Source organism: Rhinopithecus roxellana, chromosome 13, assembly GCF_007565055.1.
Source record: "Rhinopithecus roxellana isolate Shanxi Qingling chromosome 13, ASM756505v1, whole genome shotgun sequence".
Taxonomy (NCBI): Eukaryota; Metazoa; Chordata; class Mammalia; order Primates; family Cercopithecidae; genus Rhinopithecus; species Rhinopithecus roxellana.
Genome location: NC_044561.1, coordinates 14147712 through 14172742, shown reverse-complemented (window position 1 = coordinate 14172742; position 25031 = coordinate 14147712). Strand labels below are relative to the sequence as shown.

At 43.9% G+C, this 25031-nt stretch overlaps 1 protein-coding gene across 5 annotated transcripts in view; it reads left to right on the top strand.

The window, feature by feature from the left end:
- Nucleotides 1-7652: 7652 nt before the first annotated feature.
- HMGXB4 (HMG-box containing 4) overlaps nucleotides 7653-25031 on the top strand; it is a 39753-nt gene continuing 22374 nt past the window's right edge. The window contains exons 1-6 of one of the 5 annotated variants that reach the window (XM_010389130.2): nucleotides 7685-7760; nucleotides 12528-12626; nucleotides 13290-13438; nucleotides 14012-14090; nucleotides 14198-14312; nucleotides 14954-15909. In XM_010389130.2, coding sequence (XP_010387432.1) covers nucleotides 15022-15909 — 888 coding nt within the window. In that variant the 5' untranslated portion in view covers nucleotides 7685-7760; nucleotides 12528-12626; nucleotides 13290-13438; ... (1 more) ...; nucleotides 14198-14312; nucleotides 14954-15021. Of the gene's footprint in view, nucleotides 7761-9494; nucleotides 9570-12527; nucleotides 12627-13289; nucleotides 13439-14011; nucleotides 14091-14197; nucleotides 14313-14953; nucleotides 15910-25031 lie in introns of those variants that run through there. The other 4 variants (XM_010389131.2, XM_010389129.2, XM_030915338.1 and 1 more) reach the window with 4 other exon arrangements.

The following is a 25031-nucleotide window of genomic DNA, read 5'->3' as shown; positions in this document are numbered from 1 at the left end:
AAAAAGAAAAAGAAAAGAAAAAATTATTTTAATGGAGAGAGTCACCATGAGATACAAATGTACCCATGGGAGGGAGAGGCAGCAGTTCTGGAGGAGAAGGTAGGGGCTGGTCCAGGTCCTTCTAGGTTAAGTATAAACCCTCAACATTGTCCCAACCTTCCCTGAGAACTCTCAGAAACTGACACCACAGACCAGATAATGCCACAGCTTGTCATTCCAAAGACACAAGGCAGTACTGACCCTCCTTCCCTCCTTCCACCCAGTTTCTCCCATCAGGAGTGTCCTCCCATCCTACCCCACCACACTCCAACCCACAGACAAGGACCAGCTCAAAGGCCCCCTCTTCCCTGAAGCTGCATGTCCTAGTTCATTTGCATTGCTATAAAGGAATACTTGAGACTGAGTAATTTACAATTAAGAGGAGTTTATTTGGCTCACAGTGCTGCAGGCTGTACACGAAGCATAGTGTCGGCATCTGCTTCTGGTGATGGCCTAGGAAACTTACAATCATGGCAGAAGGGGAGTCAGCGTGTCACATGGAGAGAGCAGGAGCAAGAGAGAGAGGAGGGAGTTCCGGGCTCTTTTAAACAAGCAGATCTTACATGAACTCATAGAGCAAGAACTCATTCATTATGCATATTTAGAGTGAGAACTCACTCATTACACGAGCACAGCACCAAGCCATTCCTGAGGGATCTGCCCCCATGACGCAAACACTTCCCATTAGGCCCACCTCCAACCTTGAAGGTCACATTTCAACATGAGATTTGGAGGGAACAAGACATCCAAACCATATCACCTTATCAACTGGGAGGTCCTCTTGGTTCCAAATGACAGAGGAGCAAACCAGCCAGCTTACACAAAGGGGAGAGGGGGGAGATGCTTGGCTCACATGACATAACACGGAAGGGGCAGGGGCAGGGACCTCAGGGATGACTTGAGACAGGTACCGAGCATCTCTGAGCCTCTCTCTGTGTCTTTCTCATTTTCACAGTCTCTCCCCACATGGCTTGGGGCAGCCTCAATTTTCCTCATAATCCTCACCACTTGATGAGAGCTACAAAGGGCCTTTTGCCTCCTTCTGAAGTTTTCAAACACCTGAAGGAAAGCTCAAGTGGATGTATTGTGATTACCTTGGCTGGAGTTATCTGCTCACTCCTGTAGCCTGGGCAGTGGCCTTTTCTGCTACAGACAATGGGGGATGGACTGGGCAAACCAAACCAATTGCCAATACAACTCCTGTCACTTTCTTTTTTTTTTTTTTCTTTTCCTTGAGACAGAGTCTTGCTCTGTCACTCAGATTAGAGTGCAATGGTGCAATCTTGGCTCACTGCAAGCTCCACCTCCTGGGTTCATGCCATTCTCCTGCCTCAGCCTCCCAGGTAGCTGGGACTACAGGCACCAGCCACCACATCCAACTAAATTTTTGTATTTTTAGTAGAGACAGGGTTTCACCGTGTTAGCCAGGATGGTCTCGATCTCCTGACCTCATGATCCGCCCGCCTCGGCCTCCCAAAGTGCTGGGATTACAGGCATGAGCCACCGCGCCCGGCCTAAAACTCCTGTAACTTTCCAAAACAATTCTCTTCTCTCTCCTCTGAGTCCCAAGAAAAGTTTTTTGTCCCACTCTTCATTCAGTGACATCTAATCAAAAGGATTCATTGAATACTGTGCTTACCATGTGCCCAGAGGGACAAAGATGACTTAGAAACAGGCCATGTCCTTGAGGAACAGGGGAACAAGGTGTGTAAAAGGATTGTTGCAATGCAATATGGGAAGTGCAGTAATAGATACATGTTACTAGGTGTGTGGGAAAATAAGATGACTTGGAGAGGGGGCATTCAAATTAGATTCTTTTTGTGGCTGTATCTAATCTTTTTTAAACAGTTTTATTGAGGTATAATTGATATGCAAAGAAGTGCACATATTTAATGTGTAAAATTTGATGACTGGGACATATGCAAACACCCATGATACCATCATCAAAATCAAGGTAATAGACATGTCTGCCACCTCCCAAAGTTTCCCTGGGTCCCTTTGTTTTTGTTTTTGGTGTTTTGGTTTGGCTTGGTTTTGGTGGTTAAAAAAACACTTAACATGGTAGTTTTGGCCAGGTGCGGTGGCTCATTCCTGTAATCCCAGCACTTCGGTAAGCCAAGGAGGGTGGATCACCTGAGGTCAGGAGTGAGAGACCAGCCTGGCCAACATGGTGAAACCCCGACTCTATTAAAAATACAAAAAATTAGCCAGGCATGGTGGTACATGCCTGTAATCCCAGCTACTTGGGAAGTTAAGGCAGGACAATCACTTGAGCCCAGGAGGTGGAGGCTGCAGTAAGGCGAGATCGTGTCACTGCACTCCAACCTAGGCAGCCGAGAGAGACTCTGCCTCAAAAAAAAACAAACAAACAAAAAACACTTAACATGAGATCTACCGTCTTATATTTTGAAGTTCACAAGCTGTATTGCTAACTGTGCACACTATGTTGTATAGCTGGTCTCTAGAACGTAGGCATCTTGCATAACCGAAACCTTATACCCACTGGACAACAACTTTCCATTTCCCCCATGCTCCAGCTCCTGGCAACTATTGAATTCTCTGTTTCTATGAGCTTGACTATTACAGAGACCTCATAGAAGTAGGATCATGCAGTATTTGTCCTTCTGTGATGGGCTTGTTTCACTTCGAATGATGTCCTTCCATGTTGTCGCAGATGGCAGGATTTCCCTCTTTTTAAGACTGAGTAATATCCCACTGTATGTATATGCCACATTTGTCAGTATCAAGTATTTATCTGTCAATATCAAGTTAGATCTTGAAGAATAAATAGGCGCTTTCTAGGTGCATGGTGCTAGCTAGATGCATGAGCTGGCAAAAGTGGTGGAGTGTGGGGGACCCATTAGAGACAAGAAAATGTGGCCAGGCAGGGTGGCTCATGCCTGTAATCCCAGCACTTTGGGAGGCCGAGGCAGGTGGATCATGAGGTCAAGAGTTCGAGACCAGCCTGACCAACATGGAGAAACCCCATCTCTACTAAAAATACAAAAATTAGCTGGCATGGTGGCACTTGCCTGTAATCCCAGCTCGGGAGGCTGAACCAGGCAGATCACCTGAGGTCAGGAGTTCGAGACCAGCTGGCCAACATGGTGAAACCCCGTCTCTACTAAAAACACAAAAATTAGTTGGGTGTGGTGGCACATACCTGTGATCCCAGCTACTCGGGAGGCTGAGGCAGGAGAATCGCTTGAACCCAGGAGGCGGAGGTTGCAGTGAGCCGAGATCACGCCACTGCACTCCTGCCTGGGTGACAAGAGCAAAATTCCATCTCAAAAAAAAAAAAAAGAGAAAGAAAAAAGTTATTACCTGGAGTATAAGCTCATGTTAGCAGTGCTTTATCCTGATGGCAATGGCAGATGGACTTGGAAGTGGGGAGGGGGCCCTGAAGATAAAAATCAATTAGGAAGCTATTGTAATAGCCCAATGAGAGATGGTCCATCTACTGGGGCACATCCTGCTTTTACATTTGTACCATGGTAATTATGGACTTGAACTTGTTTTACATTGCCCACAGAACACATACACAGAAGATAGTAAGTTGCTCAAAAGCAGGAAAACAAGTATCATTGCTTCACCATAGGGGACATTTATTATTTGTCTTCCCAGAATAGATCCCCTTTCCTTTGTGGAAGGACTAATGCCCTATTACAACTTTGTGGTGTGCCAGGAACTGTCTATCACAATACTAAATGATCACATGACCCTATCCCAGCCAATTGGAGTTCTTCTCTTGGATTTAGTGCGTGCACGTGTGTGTGTGTGTGTGTGTGTGTGTGTGTGTGTGTGTGTGTGTGTTGCTGATGCGGGATCACGCTCTTTCCTCTCTGGTCAGGAGACTATAAAGATGTAAGCCTGAGCTACCTGTGGCCATGATTCCAGGCCCCTAAGAACTGCCAGCCTGAGAGAACAGGTAAGAGGGAAGGATTTGAATCCCCGGACCCAGCTGTCCAGAGGGCCTGCTTCTCTCTGGCTCTGAGTGGGTTTTTGTTTTGTTTTGCTTTGTTTTGTTTTTTACACGAGTTACATATTTTCTACTGGTCTCTTTATTTTTTTATTTTGCAATTTAGGGCACACACACAGACTAAGTATCTGTGGTATGTCCCTCTGCCTGTCTCTTAAGGTAGTTTTAATTAGGTCCTGTCACTTCTGGCAAAAGGCCCTGGCCTAATGTATGTACCCAGGATGGCATCCTCCCATCAGACCTAACACAAAGAAGCTGCTCAAAATACATCTGGAAAGAGAAGAGCACAGAAAAACCGTCTGAAGGAGATGCCCAAACGAAGCACAATTTGATAGGCCCCACCTGTTGCTGCCATGCACCGGGCAGTTTTCCTTAGGTCAGGTGGACCAGAGAACAGCCCCACACTTAGGGAGTGCCCCCTCTTCATATATCCTAGATGCCATCCTCACTTGCCATGGGAAAAGGCATTCTTATTCACAAACCCCACCATGACTAGGCCTGCCCAGGGGATCCTCCTTTCTCTCTTTCCAAGTTTCAAAAATGCAAGAGAACTGTGAAAAGATATTCAACAAGGAATACTTTTCTATTAAGGTACAGAGGAAGCACTTGAATCCATTCAAGGAACTATGACCTCCTGGCTCCCACCACCAACCCACTTCTGGCTGAGCTAGCTCCGGTGTGCACCTTAACAGAGAAGCCTCCCTCATTACTATTTTAAAGAACAAGTTGTTCCTACCTTCATCCCCTGCTGGTACTCTCTTAGCCAACCTGGCATTATTTTCTCCACCTCTGATTATCACTGAATGTAGTATTCATATCTTAATTTTGTGTCCCCCAACCCAACCGGAATGTAAGCTCCCGGGGCCAGGGGCTCTCAGTTCTCTTCACTGTTCTATTCCCAACACCTAGGACAGTGCCCGCCACATGCTGTGTTTTCGACAAATATCTGTTTAATAAATGGAGGTGCAATGATCTAAGACTGGGAACAAGTGAATAGCATTTTGTGATTGAGAGAGTAGGCTGAGGAGAGATCTGACTTCAGGTCTCCAGGAGCTTAAAATGAGCAAGAACTTGATATGCTCCATCTTCAGGTGGACTAAAAGAAGAAATGGGACCAATAGGACTCATCACACTTTTAGGTCCAAGCTAGTGGTACATTGCGTGGACAGCTACTGTTTTTGCCTACTTAACATGCACTTAACTCTTCTGACAGCAACCCCTGATTTTCCTGATGTCTACCCCGACCTACTTTTGGAGGTAAGCAGGTGACCTAATTTGGCCAATCAGCAGACCCCGCACCTTTGCTCACAGCGATTGCTTTTTGTCTGGACACATGATCCAATTCAGGCAAGGAGAATCAATCCCATGACTTTTGCCAAAGCAAAAGGGAAAACGAAACTCCTTCCAGGGCCAGGCATGGTGGCTCACACCTGTAATCCCAGCACTCTGGGAGGCCAAGGCAGGTGGATTGCTTGCGACCAGGAGCTTGAGACCAGCCTGGGCAACATGGTAAAAAAACCATCTCTACAAAAAATACAAAAATTACCTGGGCATGGTGGCATGCACCTGTGGTCCCAGCTACTTGCGGGGGCTGAGGTGGGAGGATTGCTTGAACCCAGGAGGTCGAGGCTGCAGTGAGCTGTGATCGTGCCACTGCACTCCAGCCTGGGTGACAGAGCAAGACCCTGTCTCAAAACAAACAAACAAACAAACAAAACCTCCCTCCACAGGGACACTGCTAGCAGGAAAGATGATGAAGCTTGGAGCTGCTGGAGTCATCACCTGAATCTGAGAATAAAGCTAACTCAGAGGAGAGCACCACAGAGATGTCAAGGGACCAGCTTGAGTTATCTCCCTGGATGTGACCATGTCTGCAGTACTGGAAATTTCAATCATGTGAGCCAATACATTCCCCTCTTCTGGGGAACCACATGGAAATGGGTTTCTGTCACAACTGAAATCATCCTGACCAATGGATTTAGGGCTCTGAAGAACAAAAAGGAAATACATCATTAGGGCTCTTAAATGCCTCAGAGGAAAGCCTAACATCAGGGAAGGTGTCCCAGAAATGCAATCTAACACCTTTTGGTGAAACTCATCGCCAGTCTTTTTGGTGAGTAGGATAGGAGCTGTGGAGAAAAAGGCCGTTCTACTTTTATTAAGTATTTGCAGTTACATTTTGCACATGATTTCAGCAACTTTATCTCAAGTATTTTAACATCTCAGCATCTCACAGTTGTAAGGAACAGAATCAATCTTCTACTCAGTGCACGGGGGAGAGAGCATGATAGAGCAAAAAGAGCACTGAACCAACAGTCCAACAATCTGGCTTTTCATCTTTATCTGATCACTGATTAGCAGTGTGGTCTTAGAAAAATCACCTTGCTTCTATTGGTCTCATGACTACCTCGTCTTCAAGCACTCACCCAACTCTGCAATGGAAAATCTGCTAGGACAGGGGTTCTTAATTTTTGATGGGGCCTGAGCCCCAGGAAAACACACATTGCGCACATGATTTTACGTTGCATGGGGTTCACAACTCTAGAAGCCAATCTACATCTCTAACCTCTCTGCTTTACAGTAACACCAGCTTCTGCTTGAGCGCTCCTCCAGTGAAAGGGAGCTCACTACTCATAAGGAAGCCTATTGTACTATTGAACTGTACAAGAAAAATAAGTTCTTCTTCATATATATATATATATTTTGAGATGGAGTCTCGCTGTGTCCCCCAGGCTGGAGTGCAGTGGTGCGATCTCGGCTCACGGCAACCTCCACCTGCCAGGTTCAAGCGATTCTCCTGCCTCAGCCTCCCTAGTAGCTGGGATTACAGGTGCGCGCCACCACGCCCGGCTAATTTTTTGTATTTTTAGTAGAGACAGGGTTTCACCATATTGGCCAGGCTGGTCTCGAACTCCTGACCTCAGGTGATCCACCCACCTCAGCCTCCCAAAGTGCTGGGATTACAGGCGTGAGCCACCGCCCCTGGCGGCGTTCTTCATATTAAACCAATTTCTATACACTGTAATTTCTACTCATTGGTCCAAGTTCTCCAAGGCAAATCAGAAAACTTGTTTCTCGCCTGTAAATGACATCTCTTCCTCTCTCTCTGAAGACTGTTTCTAACTAAAAAATGTAGATGATTCGCCATGAAAATTACGTTACTGTACATTGTTACAAAGATAAGTTCTTCTTCCACCTCACCCCTAATATGCCAAATGTTCAAATGTAGATGCTGAAGTCTAAATAATCACGCTGCTATTAATCTGCATAGATCTAGGTTTTGCAAAGAGGAGAATTGCTGTATAAAAATATCTTCAAAGAAACCGCATAGTATTTTGGGGAAAGCACTGCATTCAGAATCAGAAGACTTGGAGTAATACTGGGTCTCATATTCCAACTACCTGTGTATCCTTGGGCACGTCACTTCTCTCAGTCTGGTTCTCTTCTGCAAAATGCGACAGGAATGCAGTGAGGATCAAGTGAAATAATGTTTGTAAGCTTCTAGCGCAAGGCTGGGAACATAGCAAATTCTCAATAAATAAATGCCAGCTCCCGCGCTCAGCAAGCTCGGAGTTTTATTCGATGCGCTCGGCGCTCTTGGTCGAGCGGGATTCCCCCTGCGGAGCCCGAGTCTGCGCTCTGGGTTCGACTGAGGCTCCCTGGCCTCTCGCGCTTTTCTCTCCTTCTCCAAGATGGCGGCGATCGGCGGCGCTGAGGCGGGATCCGGGCGAGCCGAGTGAAGGTAGCGGCGAGCGGAGACCCCAGGAGACCGGGCTGGGCCCCCACCCTGAGGCGGCAGCAGCCCCGCCCCGCCGCCACCTGCCGCCCTGGGCCCGCGACACCACCTCTGGGGTGCCCCAGGCCCGTCGCGGCCTACCCCAGGGGCCGAGCCGGGGACTGGAGTAGCGGCCGCAGCCGTCCCCAGGAAGGGGCTGGAGCGGGCAGAAGGAGGAGGGCGGGCGGGAGCTGTTCAAACGGGGAAGGCGGGAAAGCTGCGGGGCCGGGAGGGGGCGTGCGGCCGCCCCGGGGGCCTGCGGACCCGGGCCGCCCCTCCCCCTGCCCGGGCCGTCTCCGCCCTCGGGGGCGCCGTAAGGCCGCCGGGGACGCGGGAACCCGGGTCCAGGTGGAGCTGTGCGGCTCGGAACCCGCGATGTGGGGGTCCCTCGGGCTGTCAGGGGGAAAGCGCTCGTGGCCGCGGCCACGGGAGGGCTGGGGCCGCGGCTGGCAGGAGAAGGTACGAGGAGCTTTCTTCTTTTCCTCTTCACAGAGCTTTGTTGAACTAGCTGTTGCCGCAAAACTGCCGGGAGAATCCCACTCGTTTGCCGTGGAGACCACAAAAATGGTGGTCGTGGGGGCTGTTTGTGTAAATCACCGGGTATTGTGTGTATTCTTTGCGTGCAACCCGGCTTGGCCATGCCTTCGTGGTGGGAGCCTTCTCCATGCAGGCCCATTTTCCCTCCACTAACTACTACTTGTAGATTCACTTTATAGCGTGCAAAAGCGGAGAAACATCTCTGTCCCCTCTTGCTGAGGGCTACGCTGGTGGCTGATTATATTTCCTCCTAATAGAACAAATTAAAAAACTGAATCCCAAATAAAGCCTGTTGATTGGACAAGGCTTGTCAAAATTTCTATCGCTGGTCGTAGGGAATGTGTGTTGTCAGCCGATCTGTGCGGTGGTCGTGGTTCCGCTTAATTGCACTGCAATGAGAGGATTCAATCCCCATCCCAGACTGTCGGGATCTCTGCAGCTTCCAGAGCTGGCAGGGGCTGGGAGTGCTGCCTAGGTAGGTCCCTGGAGAAGGGAGTGGCAAGAGGATTCGGAGTCGCTGTGTTCGGAGATTGGAGGAAACCTGGACGAAGATGAGAAGGCATCACTTGCCTGTGTCCTAGAAGTAACAAGAAAATTTCCAAAATTGGCAACCGGCGGATGTGCCTCTTCCTTTACCTGCACTGACTGGCATTTTGAGTTATTGAAAGGAGTGTTGGAAGAAGAGAACGCAGAATCTTGGACCTGGCTGTCATCCTGGAACAGACCTGGATTTCAGAATTTCTCTTACTGCCCGTTTGCGGGACTCACTTTGTTGCCTTTTTTTCACTGCTCATTTACATTATGGGGTGAAGAAGCTTGTTGATTGCGGGAGCTAAAGTTACCTCAAAAAAACAAACATCTGAAACCTCTTTTTTAGTATAATTTGAAGTTGCGAAATAATAAAGTACTATATGTGAGGATTTTTTTCCTCCTAATTACTTTGGTCATCCCAAAGGCCTATGCCTGAACATAACTTGTATACTTGTCTGCAAGGGAAAAAGCAACTCTGCCGCCTCCTTTTCATATCCTAAAGAAAAGTCCCCGAAGAGCTATTTAACAATTTGTGCATTTCATAAGTATACATTTTTATGGTACCAGTTTTTTACTTGTATCAACAGTATGGAATAATGAACTTATGTTGTCATATCTTGGCACACTGAGACAAACAAAATTATTCCTGCCTCGTGGAGTTGACAACATTGAATTTTATAAACTCCCAAATTATTGACTTGAGAATGGGTTAGCACCTGTTTCACATTTGCCAACATTTCATATAATTATGACTTCCCTTTTCTAATGTGAAAATCAAACCTAATATTTTTCATTTTCTTTAATCCTCACAATCTACTCTCTACCCCTGAACTCTGAATTTTCACAGATCGTATTCAAGACCTGGAAGGAATACCAGGGGTTCGTCTGATCTTATATAAATGTTGCCTGAACTCTGCCTTTCTTTCACACTGTTGCTTGAGATTTATCTGGTTTCTTCTATGAGTCAGCAACCAAAACTAAACCCTGAGCTGCAATAATATCCTGATTTTAAAGAATGTAGAAATTCAAGGCCCATGATCTGCCCAAGCTGTGAATGATAACAGTCCATTGTGTTTAATTTTAGTTTTCCAACCTCTTGGCTGCCCCAGTTCTTTAGTGAATTGGACTTGTCTTCAGGCCTCATTCCTTTTTTTTCTTCAGGTTATTTAATCCAGTAAATTATAAAATGCTCTTCAGTGTTTTTAAGAAAATGTAAACAGTGGCAGACCTAATCTAATACGTCATGCTAACACATTTTCTGTGTTGGCCTGTGCCTCTGAGAAGCAGTTCCTAATTTTCTATTCCCTTTCACACAACTTTGTAATCCACAAGTTTTTTAAAGCAGCCAGTAACGAGACCACGATACAGTCATCTTTCTTTCTGTTTTCAGAGGTACTTATTTCTGTTCTGTTAGTTGCCCAACTCTGTTTTATGTTGATTTTGATGTTACCAAAGGGAAGGCCTGTTTGTAAGTCTCAGGACCAGCCTTTGCTTACATTTACAAGTGCATTTTGTTGTTGACAAAACATTGATGACTGTTATTTATGACATTGAATATTTAAGTTTTTTGCCATTATTTCTCAAATATTCTTTGCCAGAATTCATGCATGAAAATTCATGCACGGAAAGTGTTTAATTTGGGGTCTCCAGTGGTTCTTGGCGTTATCAGCCTATGAAAACCAATATAATCTGTATATTTTTCTTATACACTCAGTATTTTAGTGCCATTGAGAGGATATGCTGTTTTCAAATAAATGGATATAATTCCCTATATTTCCCTTCTCCTACCTGCACCCCTTTTGGAGTCAGCACCACTTGGGTGGAAAGGGGAGGACAGTAGTTTCCACTGAGAAACTTTCATCCTTAAATGCTGGAACATGAAAAACTGGCTACATTATGTATCTTGCCTCCTCACATTTTTATCTGAGGCCTGACCTTACGTCCCCTTCGTTTCCTGTGAAAAGGCCCTTCGAACAGGCAGTTCTCCAGTTTATCTTTAGAACAATCCAGTTAATGGAGTTTCATTCCTCTAGCTTCTCTTACTTTGACCAAATCCATTCTTTATTTCACTTCTCAGAGAAGTGAAGAAATGCTTTTGTATGTTTCTTTTCTTATAAATCATTCTTCGTAATGCTTCATTTTCCTATTTAGGCCTACCTGTACATTGTATTTTATCTGATTTGTGCAAGTAAGTCTTTTTAATGTAACTTACGAAAGCTCCCCTTGTTAATCAAATTCATCTTTTCTTTCACAAAAGTTCCATGCTTCAGTATTGTCCACAGCTACCTGGAGGAATTAGTAATGTGTCATTTAAGTGTCCTTCAGTATTTCTAAATCCCCTTATAATAATGAAGGTAAAATTAAATTTAAATAAATGATCGATTAGATTAACTTTGTAAGCATCTGACTTAATTGGATGAGAACACTGCCAAAATATTTGATATGTAATTTTAAATTTCCTGAAGGACTTGTGACATTACTTGTTCTTAAAACTTTTAAAGAACTTTACCTTGGCTGGGCACCATGGCTCACACCTGTAAGCCCAGCACTTTGGGAGGCTGAGGCGGGTGGATCATGAGGTCAAGAGTTCAAGACCAGCCTGGCCAAGATGGTGAAACCCCCCATCTCTACTAAAAATACATAAATTAGCCGGGCGTGGTGGCAGGTGCTTGTAATCCCAGCTACTGGGGAGGCTGAGGCAGGACAATCACTTGAACCTGGGAGGCAGAAGTTGCAGTGTGCCGAAACTGCCACTGCACTCCAGCCTGGGCGACAGAGCAAGAATCTGTCTCAAAAAAAAAAAAAAAACTTACAGTGCATTTTATAGTATTATCTTCAAAGTCAAAATGGACATATAAACTCAAATGCCAAAAAAGATTGTAAAAATTCAATAAAACTCAATACAATATCTAGAACATTTAAATTGTAGCAATTCTTATTAGTGAAGATCTTATTAATCATAAAAGTTTTATGACCAGTGGACAAATGATAAATATCTCCCTATTTTCACCTAGCCTTTAAGAAAGCCTTGGTGGTGGTGACAGCTGTCACATGGTCAACTGATGTAAGGAGTGTACCTGCTTTTACAATTACATAAATTTGAACAAATTCATGTAACCCTCCCAAAAATGCAAAAGAGATTATGCTCTAAAGATATTTAATATTCCTATACAGTTAATCATTTCTGTTTAAATTACAATGCAATAGATGTTACTAGTTCACCAATCCAGTTGGTAGGATTTTATGGTCTTCAAATGTTTGGTGTGATCTATCTTCTCTGCATCTTGCTTTACCTGTGTATTTTATAACCATGATTGAACCTATCCCTCTAACTTAATGTTGGTTTCTACCCTGTCTCAGTGTTGTCAGTCCTGTTGGCATTTCAGAAATTCTCATTAATTTTGAAAATATTTTTTGTATTGGAGGTATTTTATATACTTCCCCAAATGACAACTTTAATTCATGACTGAAATCTAATTAAGCCTAGTGTACTTCCTGCAGTATCAACCCCACTATATTTACAAAGAGAATGAGGAGGTGACAAGACACTCCTTTATTTCTTGCTGCCCTTCCAGTCGGCCCTTGGATCACTACACATTTCCATCTGGAAGGTTGCGTCTCCTCTGATTTCGCATTACAGGAGGGTTTTCCTTCTTTGTTTCTCAGACCTGGTCCTGTAGACGGGAAGGAGCCTGGACACAGTGACACATTCTCAAAGGCCCTGCAGGACCACCATGGCTTATGATGACTCCGTGAAGAAAGAAGGTATGACCCCATAATCTGAGAAGCATTCCAAAGGGGGTATCCTCTTCAATCCTTGCAGCCCATGGATATAGAGACCAGGACTGGGCACCACAGCCTGGACTCCCAAGTGATGGTCCAGAGCACTGTTATGACACTCAGCCTCCACGCCATCCCCAGACTGGGCCCATGGAAACGAAAACCAGGACAGGGGTTCCAACATGAGAGTCTGAAATATGAGTCTCTTAGTTTATTGGGGTGATCCCCTGCAGCACTCTTGGTCCTTGCCAGCTCCAGTGTGCAGGAGTCTGGGGATAGGAATCACATCCTGGACTCCCACAGAGAGCAGCACAGCACATGAATCATGAATCCTTATTCTTTTCAGCCTTTCGTCTGCAAGTCTGTGTCCACCTACCAAATCACAACTAAGAAATCATATCTGAGGTTGCACATGGGGCCTTTGCATAGCGTGGAAACATTGTTTCTTCAGGTTTGATTCTTGTATTTGCAGCCAGGTCATCAAGAAATATTCTGTTCCCCTGGGTCTAGCCCTGTATTGCAGTGGACTTGATTGAAACATTGTTTTAATTTGGAAATAGAGGAACTGTTGCATTACCTGCATGGTGATTTGGTCATTACTTACTTGACTTTCTCATTTCCTTTCCCAAATAAACCTGTGCTTCTCAGATTGTTTTGATGGTGATCATACCTTTGAGGACATAGGACTTGCAGCTGGCCGAAGCCAACGAGAGAAAAAACGTTCTTACAAAGATTTTTTAAGGGAAGAGGAAGAAATTGCTGCTCAGGTCAGGAATTCTTCCAAGAAGAAGTTGAAGGTAAGTCCTGAAAATTTAAATTAGGAAAGTCTTAAACTACTCTTTTTTTTTTTTTTTTTTTTTTTGTATGATGCAGAGTTTTTTTTTTGCTCTTGTGGCCCAGGCTGGAGTGCAGTGGCATGATCTCTGCTTACTGCAACCTCCACCTTCCGGGTTCAAGCGATTCTCTTGCCTCAGCCTCCCGAGTCACTGGAATTACAGGTTTCTGCCACCATGCCCGGCCAATTTTTCTATTTTATTAGAGATAGGTTTTCACCATGTTGGCCAGGCAGGTCTCAAACTCCTGACCTCAAATGATCCACCTGCCTCGGCCTCCCAAAGTGCTAGGATTACAGGCCTGAGCCACTGTACCAGGAAAGTCTTAAACTACTTCTTACCATATTTCCTAATATTTGAAGAAGGAAGTGTTTTTTAATAACTTTAGAAAAGAAAAATAAAATGTTGTGCGCATCTGTTTTTATTATTTCTTGTACTTTGTTTCCCAAAGTCAGAAATCATCAAAGACAAGAGTGGTTCCAAACTGCATTTGCCTCATCATCTTATTATTGGTCAATTCTTCTTCTTTAATTATAGGATACTGAACTTTACTTCTTGGGGACGGACACACACAAGAAGAAGAGGAAGCACTCCTCTGATGATTACTACTATGGAGGTGAGGATGGGAATGGGCAACAGGTGGGATAAACACATCGCTGGTTCTTGGAGTCGGGGTAGGGGAAAGGGATCCAGATGTTGCTGACACAGTGGCCTATTTAACAGGACAGTGGTTCTTGTTCTGAGTGCCGATAAACCAGTGTGAAGGAGGAGAGAGGTGGAGGGCTGGTATTTTGGAGGATTCAGCATAGAAGAACAGTCTGCATTTGTGATACACCAGGTACCAGGTTCCTTCTCCCCCCAATCATCCACTTATCTTGTGCCCATTGTTATCTAGCATCCCTTTTGCCATATGTAGTCCTCTGGCCTGCACCTGTGGGTCACTTCTCAACCAGTGTAGATCCACTCACAGAACCAGTTTTCTTAGCTGTGTTATGCACATAGCTGATGAGACTCAACTTTTCCCAGAATGGGTTTGTCCTGAACACAGAAACAAATGATATTCTGTCTGCACTCTGAATTGTTAACTTCCCATAATCCCACAGCTATAGTCAGTTCTTCTGAATTGTTAACTTCCCATAATCCCACAGCTATAGTCAGTTCTTCTGAATTGTTAACTTCCCATAATCCCACAGCTATAGTCAGTTCTTCTGGGTATGTGCTCTTTGGTTGCTTCTGAAGACTCAGTGAAGAGAAACAACTTTAGTGGCAAGAACTGTGTCCAGGGTCAGAGGCAGAATCTACCAAGCCAAGAAGCACAAGGGCATCATTTCTTAATGTTAGGAATCAGTTAAAGGGTCTCCCTTCAGATCATTCCTGTTAGCCTCTTTGTCATGTTAGCTAGGTGCTTTTGATGAGAGAGGAAGCTTGTTAGAAGTTGCTTCCCATCATATTGACAGTACTTCTCCTGATTATTTCTAGACATTTCGTCTTTGGAATCATCACAGAAGAAAAAGAAAAAGTCCAGCCCACAGTCTACCGATACAGCTATGGACCTGTTGAAAGCTATCACTTCCCCACTGGCAGCAAGCTCCAAGCCCTCCAAAAAGACTGGGGAGAAATCCTCTGGCTCTTCAAGCCATTCGGAGAGTAAAAAGGAGCACCACAGGAAGAAAGTCAGTGGAAGCAGCGGGGAACTACCCCTGGAGGATGGTGCCTCCCACAAATCCAAAAAAATGAAGCCTCTGTATGTGAACACAGAGACATTGACCCTTCGGGAGCCTGATGGTTTAAAAATGAAACTTATTCTTTCACCAAAGGAGAAGGGAAGCAGCTCTGTTGATGAGGAGTCTTTTCAGTATCCCTCTCAACAAGCAACTGTGAAAAAATCCTCAAAGAAATCAGCTCGGGATGAGCAGGGTGCTTTACTCCTAGGACATGAGTTACAGAGCTTTCTGAAAACAGCCCGGAAAAAGCACAAGTCATCTTCAGACCCACATTCATCTCCTGGCCCTGAAGGCTGTGGGTCTGATGCCCCCCAGTTCCCAGAGTCCCACAGTGGCAACCTTGATCTTTCAGGGCTTGAACCTATTCTGGTAGAATCAGACTCATCCTCTGGTGGGGAACTAGAGGCTGGGGAGTTAGTGATAGATGATTCTTACCGGGAAATCAAGAAGAAAAAGAAGTCAAAGAAGAGCAAAAAGAAGAAAGACAAGGAGAAGCATAAAGAGAAGCGACACTCCAAATCCAAGAGAAGTTCAGGACTTTCTGCTCTGCCAGTGGGAGAGGTCACAGTGACACCTGGCCCTCCTCCCAGCATCCCATACGCTGGAGCAGCAGCACCTCCCCCGCCACTTCCTGGCCTCCACACAGATGGGCATAGTGAGAAAAAAAAGAAAAAAGAAGAGAAGGACAGAGAGAGAGAGAGAGGAGAAAAGGTAAAGCATCTTTTAAGTGTGGTGGGGATAAGAGATGAAGCAGGTTCTTCCTGGATAGTCAATGGACTTTTAAGTTAAGCAGTTGAGGTAAACCACTGGGAATTAAGCACATTTGGGGGATATGTTGGAATGATATAAAGTATAAAATATTACCAGTGCCCCAGTCTGTCTGATACAAAAATAGGAGCAATCTTTTTTTTCTTTTATTTATCTGTTTTTTTTTGAGATGGAATCTCACTCTGTTGCCCAGGCTGGAGTGCAGTGGTGCAATCTGAGCTCACTGCAACCTCCTCCCAGGTTCATGCCTCACCCTCCCAAGTAGCTGAAATTACAGGCACCCACCACCACACCCGACTAATTTTTTTTTTTTTTTTCGTATTTTTAGTAGAGACGAGGTTTCACCATGTCGGCCAGGCTGGTCTCAAACTCCTGACCTCAAATGATCCTCCCACCTCTGCCTCCCAAAGTGCTAGGATTACAGGCATGAGCCACCATGCCCGGCCTAGGGTTTCTTAATAGAGTTATTCTCCCATTGTGCCAGGAATAGGTTTAGTTACACTGTGGCTTATTCCAACTAGTTCTTAGAATTCATAGAAGGAGCTAAACCCAGTTTCTTTCACTTAGCATCACTGTCTGCTTAGGGCAGTTGGGAGATGTCAAAAGGTGTTCTTTGAGTTCATTTTGAAAAATAGACTATCAAAATTGGTAGAACACTGAGCAATCAAGTTAACAGAATAGCTAATGACTTTCCACCAGCTGGTGTTGGCTACTTTCTGGTATTCTTTTCAGTGTCGAATGTATGTTATTTTACTGAGTGCTTACTGTATGCCAAGCTCAATGGTGTAGATAGTACCAGGAAGTAAAAAAACAAGCAGGACATAGTTGTTGACTTTAGGGAGCTCACTGCTGATTAGAGAGAGAGGAATGATGAATCAGTCACCTTGGTTTGATTTCTTTCCTCACAATTCAACAATTTCTAGCAGTGAACTTTAGGGTCTCATAACTATGTCATTAAAGGTTTCTTTTTTTATTTATAGTTCTGCAAAATGCAATGTGAAAATCTGGAAGAAAAGCTACTAAGAACGAGAAAATCAAATATGTTAAGAATCTGGGGCTGGGTGCGGTGGCTCACACCTGTAATCCCAGCACTTTGGGAGGCTGAGGCAGGTGGATCACTTGAGCCCAAGAGTTTGGGACCAGCCTGGGCAACATAGCGAAACCCAGTCTCTACAAAAAAAAACACAAAAATTAGCCTGTTGTGGGGGTGCACATGTATAGTCCCAGCTACTCAGGAGATTGAGGTGAGAGGATTGTTTAAGCCCAGCGGTGGAGGCTACAGTGAGCTATAATCTTGCCACTGCAACTCCAGCCTGGACAGCTGAGTGAGACTCCCTGTCTCAAAAAAAAGAGAATCTGGGAATGGGAATTCTCTGCTGTAAAGGGTGCCTTTTAAGAAAGTCTGTTTATATCTATCTGTTTATGTCTATAGATCTATATCTGTTTATATCTATTGGTGTATATATATATATACACATATCTGTTTATATCTGTCTCAGAAAAAACAGGACTCTACCTCAGAGCCAGGAATCAGTGTGAACATAAAGACCTGGATATTCCAATACTAAGTCAGGTTTTATTCAGTTGTTTATTTGAAAATTGCTTTATGAAATAAACACTATGTGTTCTTTATAAGATTCTGTTTATCCTAAGAATTTCCAGTCTAGTGATGTGATAATGCCATGAACTCATCATCCAATGCTGAATGTCCGAGCACAGGGTAGTCAGGGAAAGCTTGAAGAAGGAAAAGTTTTCAGTGGAAGTGGACACATGGAGGCAGAGAGATGTTCAGGAAGCAGCAGAGTAAAATAACTCTACCTGTGCAATTCCAGCTGCCTGGTAAATATTTCTACTCGAATGCCTTGGGTACCTCAAACCCTTATGTCACTAATGGACATAACCTACCTACATCCTCCGTATTGCCAGTATCCCACCAGTCAACCCAAACTCAAAACTGAATGCTTATCGCTTTTCTCAACATTTTATTATGAAATTTTTCAAACAAAAAGGATTGAAAGAATTGTATAATGAAAACTGCATATTCTCCACCAGGAGTTTACAGTTAATATTTTCTTTTTGCTTTATCATATATCTGCCCATCTTTTCATCCACCAGTCCATGTTATCTTTCTTAATGTATTTCAAAGTAAACTGCAGGTAACATACACTTCACCCCTAAACACTTCAGCCTACATATCATTAACTTGAGTTTAATATTTGTTTTCAGGAATTTGTAAATATGAAATTTACATATAGGGAGGCTGAGGCAGGAGAATAGCTTGAACCCGGGAGGCAGGTGCTGCAGTGAGCCAAGATCATGCCACTGCACTCCAGCCTGGGCGACAGCGCGAGACTCGGTCTCAAAAACATAAAGATAAAATTTACATATGGTGAAATGCATAGATATTGAGTATATGATGAGTTTTGATAGATGCACTCACCTGTGTGGTGAAGCCTCTGTCAAGATACAGATATAACCATCATCCCAGAGAACTCTCTCATACCCCTCTCCAATCCATCCCCAATCCCCGAGCCAACAACTGTTCGGATTCTTTTCCAGTCTCATGGTTCACTTTTACATTTCCCCCTTCCCTGCTCCCTTCCAACTATTTCTGCACAAATATTAAGCTTGACAGTCTTCCTTCTTAATATCTTTCAAGCCTTTAGCTCCTCTATTACCACTGCCACTGTCTTAGGCCTCATTCCTTTCTAAACTTACTGTAATAAGTGGCCTTGTTTTGTTTTTTTATTCTTCTACCGTGCAGTTAATCTCACACATTGATGCCAGAGTAATCTTAATCTTAAGTAGCATCTTGATGATGGCACTCCTGTGTTCTGCATCTTCAGTGGATTCTTACTGCTTTTATGGTAGACTCTAAGCTCCAAGAGGACCAGGACCACGTCTGTCTTGCTATCCCTAGTGTTTAACCTGCCATCTGGCCTATTGTAGACAGTCGGTAAATACTTGTCAAAGGAGTAAATATCAGGTAAGTTCAAACCTTGGCCAAGCATTCATTAAGTGTCTGGATTTAGCCTAATCCTCCCTTTTCAGCTTTACCTCTTATTAATGTCTATTGTGCCTACACTGTGTGGAAATCAGACTTGTTTCCCATACATTTTTATCTCTATTCCTTTGCTCATTTTTTACAGTGACCTTCCTCTTCTTACATATTGAAGGTCTGCCCTCTTTGCAAGACCTAATCAAATGCCACCTCTTCTAAGACATCCTGAACACCCCCCATTAGAGTTAACATCTAAACTCTCATATTACCTTGCTGTCTTATTGCACTTATTTTCTTCCTTGTATTGATTGGCATTATCTTTGTACATATTCTGTTTCCTTTACTAAAGACTATAACGGAAGACTGGTTCTTAGAATTCATACAAGGAACTGGTGCAGTGGCTCACACCTGTAATCCCAGCAGTTTGGGAAGCGGAGGCAGGTAGATCATTTGAGGTCAGGAGTTCGAGACCAGCCTGGCCAACATGGTGAAACCCCATTTCTACTAAAAATACAAAAATTAGCTGGGTGTGGTGGCATGCGCCTGTAATTTCAGCTGCTGTGGAGGCAGAGGCAGGAGAATTGCTTGAACTTGGGAGGCAGAGGCTGCAGTGAGCCAAGATTGTGCCACTGTACTTCCAGCCTGGGCGATGGAGTGAGACTCCGTCTCAAACAAAATAGAATTCATAGAAGGGGCTATACCCAATTTCTTTAACTTCGCAGCGCTGTCTGCTTGGGGCAGAACATAAGCTCCTTTACCACCTTATAGTATCTTCAACTCCTCAATGTCCTTAGTAAGCACTTTGTAAGTATATGTCAAATGAGTGAATGTGTGGATGAAAACATAGTACTGAAAAGGTAGGTCGGGAGCAAATTGTAGAGAATCTTAAATGCCAAAATAAAGGACTTGGCAGCGGGCAGTGTGGGGTTTATAAGCAAGGTTTAGTTATGATCTAAATGATAAGAATAAAATGATAAGAGTTGTACAAGGTGGATTAGACTAGGGAGAGACTTTAACCAAGAGAGTTATTATAGTCCAGAAGGTTAGTAATAAAAACCTAAGAGACAGGAGGATCGCTTGAGTCCGAGAGTTCAAGACTGGCCTGGGCAATCTAGCAAGATCCAGGTGTGGTGACGTATGACTGGAGTCCCAGCTACTCCTGAGGTGGAAGTGGAAGGATCACTTGAACCCAGAAGTTCCAAGCTTCTGTGAGTTTTGATTGTGCCACTGCACTCTAATCTGGTTGACAGAGCAAGACCCTGTCTTTTTAAAAAAGAATTTAAAAAAAAAAGCTTGAGAGAAATAAAATTGAGATCGATTCAGGAGAGGCTCTGAAGGAAAAATTGACAAGATCTACCTAGAGCAGGGGTCCCCAATCCCCAGACCACAGACCAGTAGCCGTACATAACCTGTTAGGAACCAGGCCACATAGCAGGAGGTGAGCGGCGGACAAGCCATAGAGGCTTCATCTGTATTTACAGCCACTCCCATCGCTCATATTACTGCCTGAACTCCACCTCCTGTCAGATCAGCAGGAGCATTCAATTCTCATAGGAGCACAAACCCTGTCATGCTCTACCCTGTCACAAACCCCAAAAGGCTCCTCATGAGAATCTAATGCCTGATGATCTGTCACTGTCTCCCATCACCCCCGGGACCATCTATTTGGAGGAAAACAAGCTCAGGGCTCCCACTGATTCTACCTGATGGTAAGTTGTATAATTATTTCATTATATGTTACAATGTAATAATAATAGAAATAAAGTGCATAATGTAATGCACTTGAATCATCCTAAACTCCACCCCTGCCCCTGCCCCAGGTCCATGGAAAAATTGTTTTCCATGAAACCGGTCCCTGGTGCCAAAAAGGCTGGGGACTGCTGACCTAGTGGGCTTGTATCTGGGAAGCCAGAAATATAAATGAGTCTAAGAAATACCTCTTCAGCTTTGAACCTAGATACGTTGGAAAAATAATAAGCTCTTCAAAGTTAAGGACTTACTTATCTATAATTTGCCCATGTGGCTAACAGTTGCTAGTGAAAAATGAATTTTAATTTATAGCAAAAACCTTATTAAGAGTTAATATTTGATTGTGGCTGTCCAAAAAATCTGAAGTAGTCATAATCTGAATTTAATCATTTATTTGTCCAACAAATATTTATGGTGTATATACTGCGGTTTTTAAACCTGATTTGTGCATAAAAATTCCTGTAAAGTTTTTTAAAAATATATTTTCCTGGGTTGTGTTTCAGTGTAGAAAAGAACTGTATAAAAGTCAGGGACAAGCAGGCGCAATGGCATGCACCTGTAATCCCAGCTACTTGGAAGGCTGAGGTGGGAGGATCACCTGAGTCCACGAGTTTGAGACCAACCTAGGTGATACAGCAAGACTCTAGCTCTTAATTTTTTTTTTTTTTTTAATTAACCAGGCATGGTGGCAAACACCTGAGTTTCAGCTACTTAGGAGAGGGAGGCAGGGGGATTACTTGAACCCAGGAGCTCACAGCTAGCTGGGCAATATGACAAGACTCTGTCTCAAAAAAATAAATAAAAAGTCAGGGACGAAGTTCACCCAGAGATAGAAAAGAATGATTTAGGAGCAGTGTTTCTTCAACCTACAGTGAACAGAGACTGGAGAAACAACTGGTAGAAATGCCACAGGCCTCTGCGGGCCCCTTCTACCTTCGATTCTAGGATCAGGACTCTAATAAAAATAGAGAAGGTGAGAAGAATAGCTGGTTTTGGGAGAGGATAAGTTAGATTTAGATCAGGAGATTCAGCATAGCTAAGTGGTTGAGAGCATAGGCGTGGAGCCCACCTGAATCCAATTCCTGGCTCTATTTGACCACTTAGAAACAGTGTGATGTTGGATAAGTTACAGAACAATTCTAAGTTGAGGATAATAACAGACTTACCTCCTAGGGTTGTGAGGATTAAATGAGGCAATACATGCAAAAATGTTTAGGACCTCGGTGTGCCAAGGTGCTCTGGGATGCGACATCAAACTCACCAGGATAATGCTTGATATTTTAAATACATTTTGAGACAAACAGCAATACTTGACATCTCTCAGATACCTTATGAACTACTAGTTCAAAGTAATTCCCAATTTCAACGATGTACGTTACATTCTTTTCAGTAGTGCCATATCTTTTCAAAGCCAAATGTGTGTGCTCTAGAGGTAAAAAGCAACTACCACATTGAAAACCCATATAAGCACTGTGAACCAAGAACATTGGAGAACTTTGTCTTTGCACAATGCTCAGCACATTAGTGAGCATTCAATAAATACTCTAATCATCTCAGTGGCAATGGAAGTTCAAGACCTAGAATTTGGCTGGAACTTGGGTGAGAAATTGGGTTGTTCATATGTGAAAAATGGAATAGGTAAATGGATAAGAGGAAATTGAGCTCAGAGCAGAATTTTATAGAACAGCTATGTTGGAGGAGAAACACAGAAGGCAGGAGAAAGACAGTTTCAAGAGTAGACTGATCTCATGCTAGAGAGGCCAAGGAGTTCAAGTGCAGCAGGTAGGAATGGAACTGGATTGGGGGTTGAGGAAAGAGTGAGCAGTGTGGAAGTGAACGTAGCAGCGGTGGGCTCTTACTCGAGAATTTTTACCGGCACAAAGAAGGGAAATTGCACTATTTCCTGGGTGAAAGTAGCCTTTCAGTTGTTTCGGAGGTGGTTTTTGTTGTTTGGTTGGTTGGTTGGTTTTATTGGTTTTGAGTCCCTGCTTTCTAAGGAAGAGTAGAGAAATCGTGTGGTAATATCTTGATAATTTCCCGCTAAAAATCATCTCATTGGATTGGAAGGCTTTTGTTGGAACAGCAAGCTTGTAATCCGAGCACTTTGGGAGGCTGAGACGGGTGGATCACGAGGTCAGGAGATCGAGACCATCCTGGCTAACACGGTGAAACCCCATCTCTACTAAAAAATACAAAAAAACTAGCCGGGCAAGGTGGCGGGCGCCTGTAGTCCCAGCTACTCCGGAGGCTGAGGCAGGAGAATGGCATGAACCCGGGAGGCGGAGCTTGCACTGAGCCAAGATCGCGCCACTGCACTCCAGCCTGGGCGACAGAGTGAGACTCCATCTCATAAATAAATAAATAAATAAATAAATAAATAAATAAATAAATAGGAGGAGCAGGATACAGTTACATTTTAAATATACCTTACTTTTGGTTTTACCCCAAATAAAAGCCCATTTTTTGTCAATAGCCAGGTGCGGTGGCTGACACCTATACTACTCCAGCACTTCGGGAGGCCAAGGTGGGTGGGATCATGACATCAGGAGTTCATGACTAGCCTGACCAACATGGTGAAACCCCATGTCTACCAAAAATACAAAAATTAGCCAAGCGTGGTGGCACGCGCCTGTAATCCCAGCTACTCAGGAGTCTGAGGCGGGAGAATCGCTTGAACCTAGGAGGCGGAGGTTGCAGTGAGCTGAGATCATGCCACTGCACTCCAGCCTGGGTGACAGAGCGAGACTCCGTCTCAAAATAAATAAATTAATTAATTAATTAATTAAAATCCTGTAATGTTGCCATTTCAGAGACACACCTTTAGTTATCTGTATGTTTCCAAAATATGCACATTTTCTCTAAACCTAAGACTGGGCTAGGTAGCCTAATTGATCTACTAATAAAAGTTTGAAACATAACTAGACTTGTGATGCTGTTACATTAGTTCTCTCTCTGGCAAACCTGAGGCTAAGTAACAGCAACAATAAATGGTAGAAAGTAGTCACTACCATTTACTGAGTGGCCACTAGGTGCCAGGCTCTCCTAGGCATTTTCTGAATGTTACCACTCTTGATTAATAAGTAGTATCATTTGCCTCACTGACAGAGGAAGAAGCTGTAATCTCTCCACTATGCCACATGCCTTTCTACAACTTTAAGACATGGTTACTTGGTGCCATGATACATCTTTGACTCAGATTCAGCAGACTTGGATTCTTACTCTGGTCTGCTACTTACTAGGTCTGTTCTCCTGAGATTGCTTTCTCACTTCTGCTCATTTGTAAATTGGGGTTAGATTAAATTAGGTGGTACATGTAACATGCTTAGCACAGGGCATGGCTTAGTAAATGTCAGCTGTTACAGTTACTTTCGCTTACATCTTAAGTTCTTCAAAAGCACAAAATATATTTGAAAACATTTCAGCCACTCATTTCACATATTAGACTAAGCAAGGAGACTATGTTTTATGCATATAATACCCTACCTTAATATAACCTCCCACCTTTAGGAACCAAACTCTGTGGTTACGTCACATATTTGGAAAATAGTTAAGAACCAGAAAGAAAACAGGGCCTCTAAGGGGCAAAAGCAGATGTTACAAAACCTACAGCTCATTGGAGAGCTTCATCATCACTGGAGAAGGACCAGTGAGGTGAGTCCTGTGACCTCTGTGCCTCTGTTCCTTTATGCTTAAAGTGGGGAGCTAGCACCCAGCCTACTTCACGTACAAGGATGTTGTGGAAATCAGATGAGGTCCTACACATGAATACACACTTGGCCTCTTCACGCACAGTTCTGAGACTTTGCTATTCAATAGTACATATTTACTCTGCTCTTACATCCTGCCAGGTGGTAAGGACACAAAGATGAAGATACAGTGTCTGCTCTCAAAGAGCTTTCAGTCTAGTAAAAGAGGTTGGGAAGGACTTGGTGTGTTAAACCTCAACAGAGGCATGGGCGGAGTACTGAGAGAGTGCAAGGAAAGCCCGGAATGGCTGGCTTCCCGGGAGAGCTGTCATGGGAACCAAATCTTAAGGCCAAGTAGGAATTATCAGGTGGAAAATAGGAGTAGGCACCTCAGTTACGGAATGGAAAATATTTGTGAAGGCCCTGAGACACCAGAGGGCACAGGATGTTTAGAGAAACCCAGGAAGTTGATATGACTGAAGCAAAGCCAGCAAAAGGTATGTAGAAGGCAGGAAGAATTGCCAGACTGGCCTTCTAGGAAGGGGCAGGAGAACTGAGTAGGAATTGGCAAAGCACAGTCCTAACAGCTGTACATGTAGAGTTCCCCGTATGTTCTAGGCACTGCACTA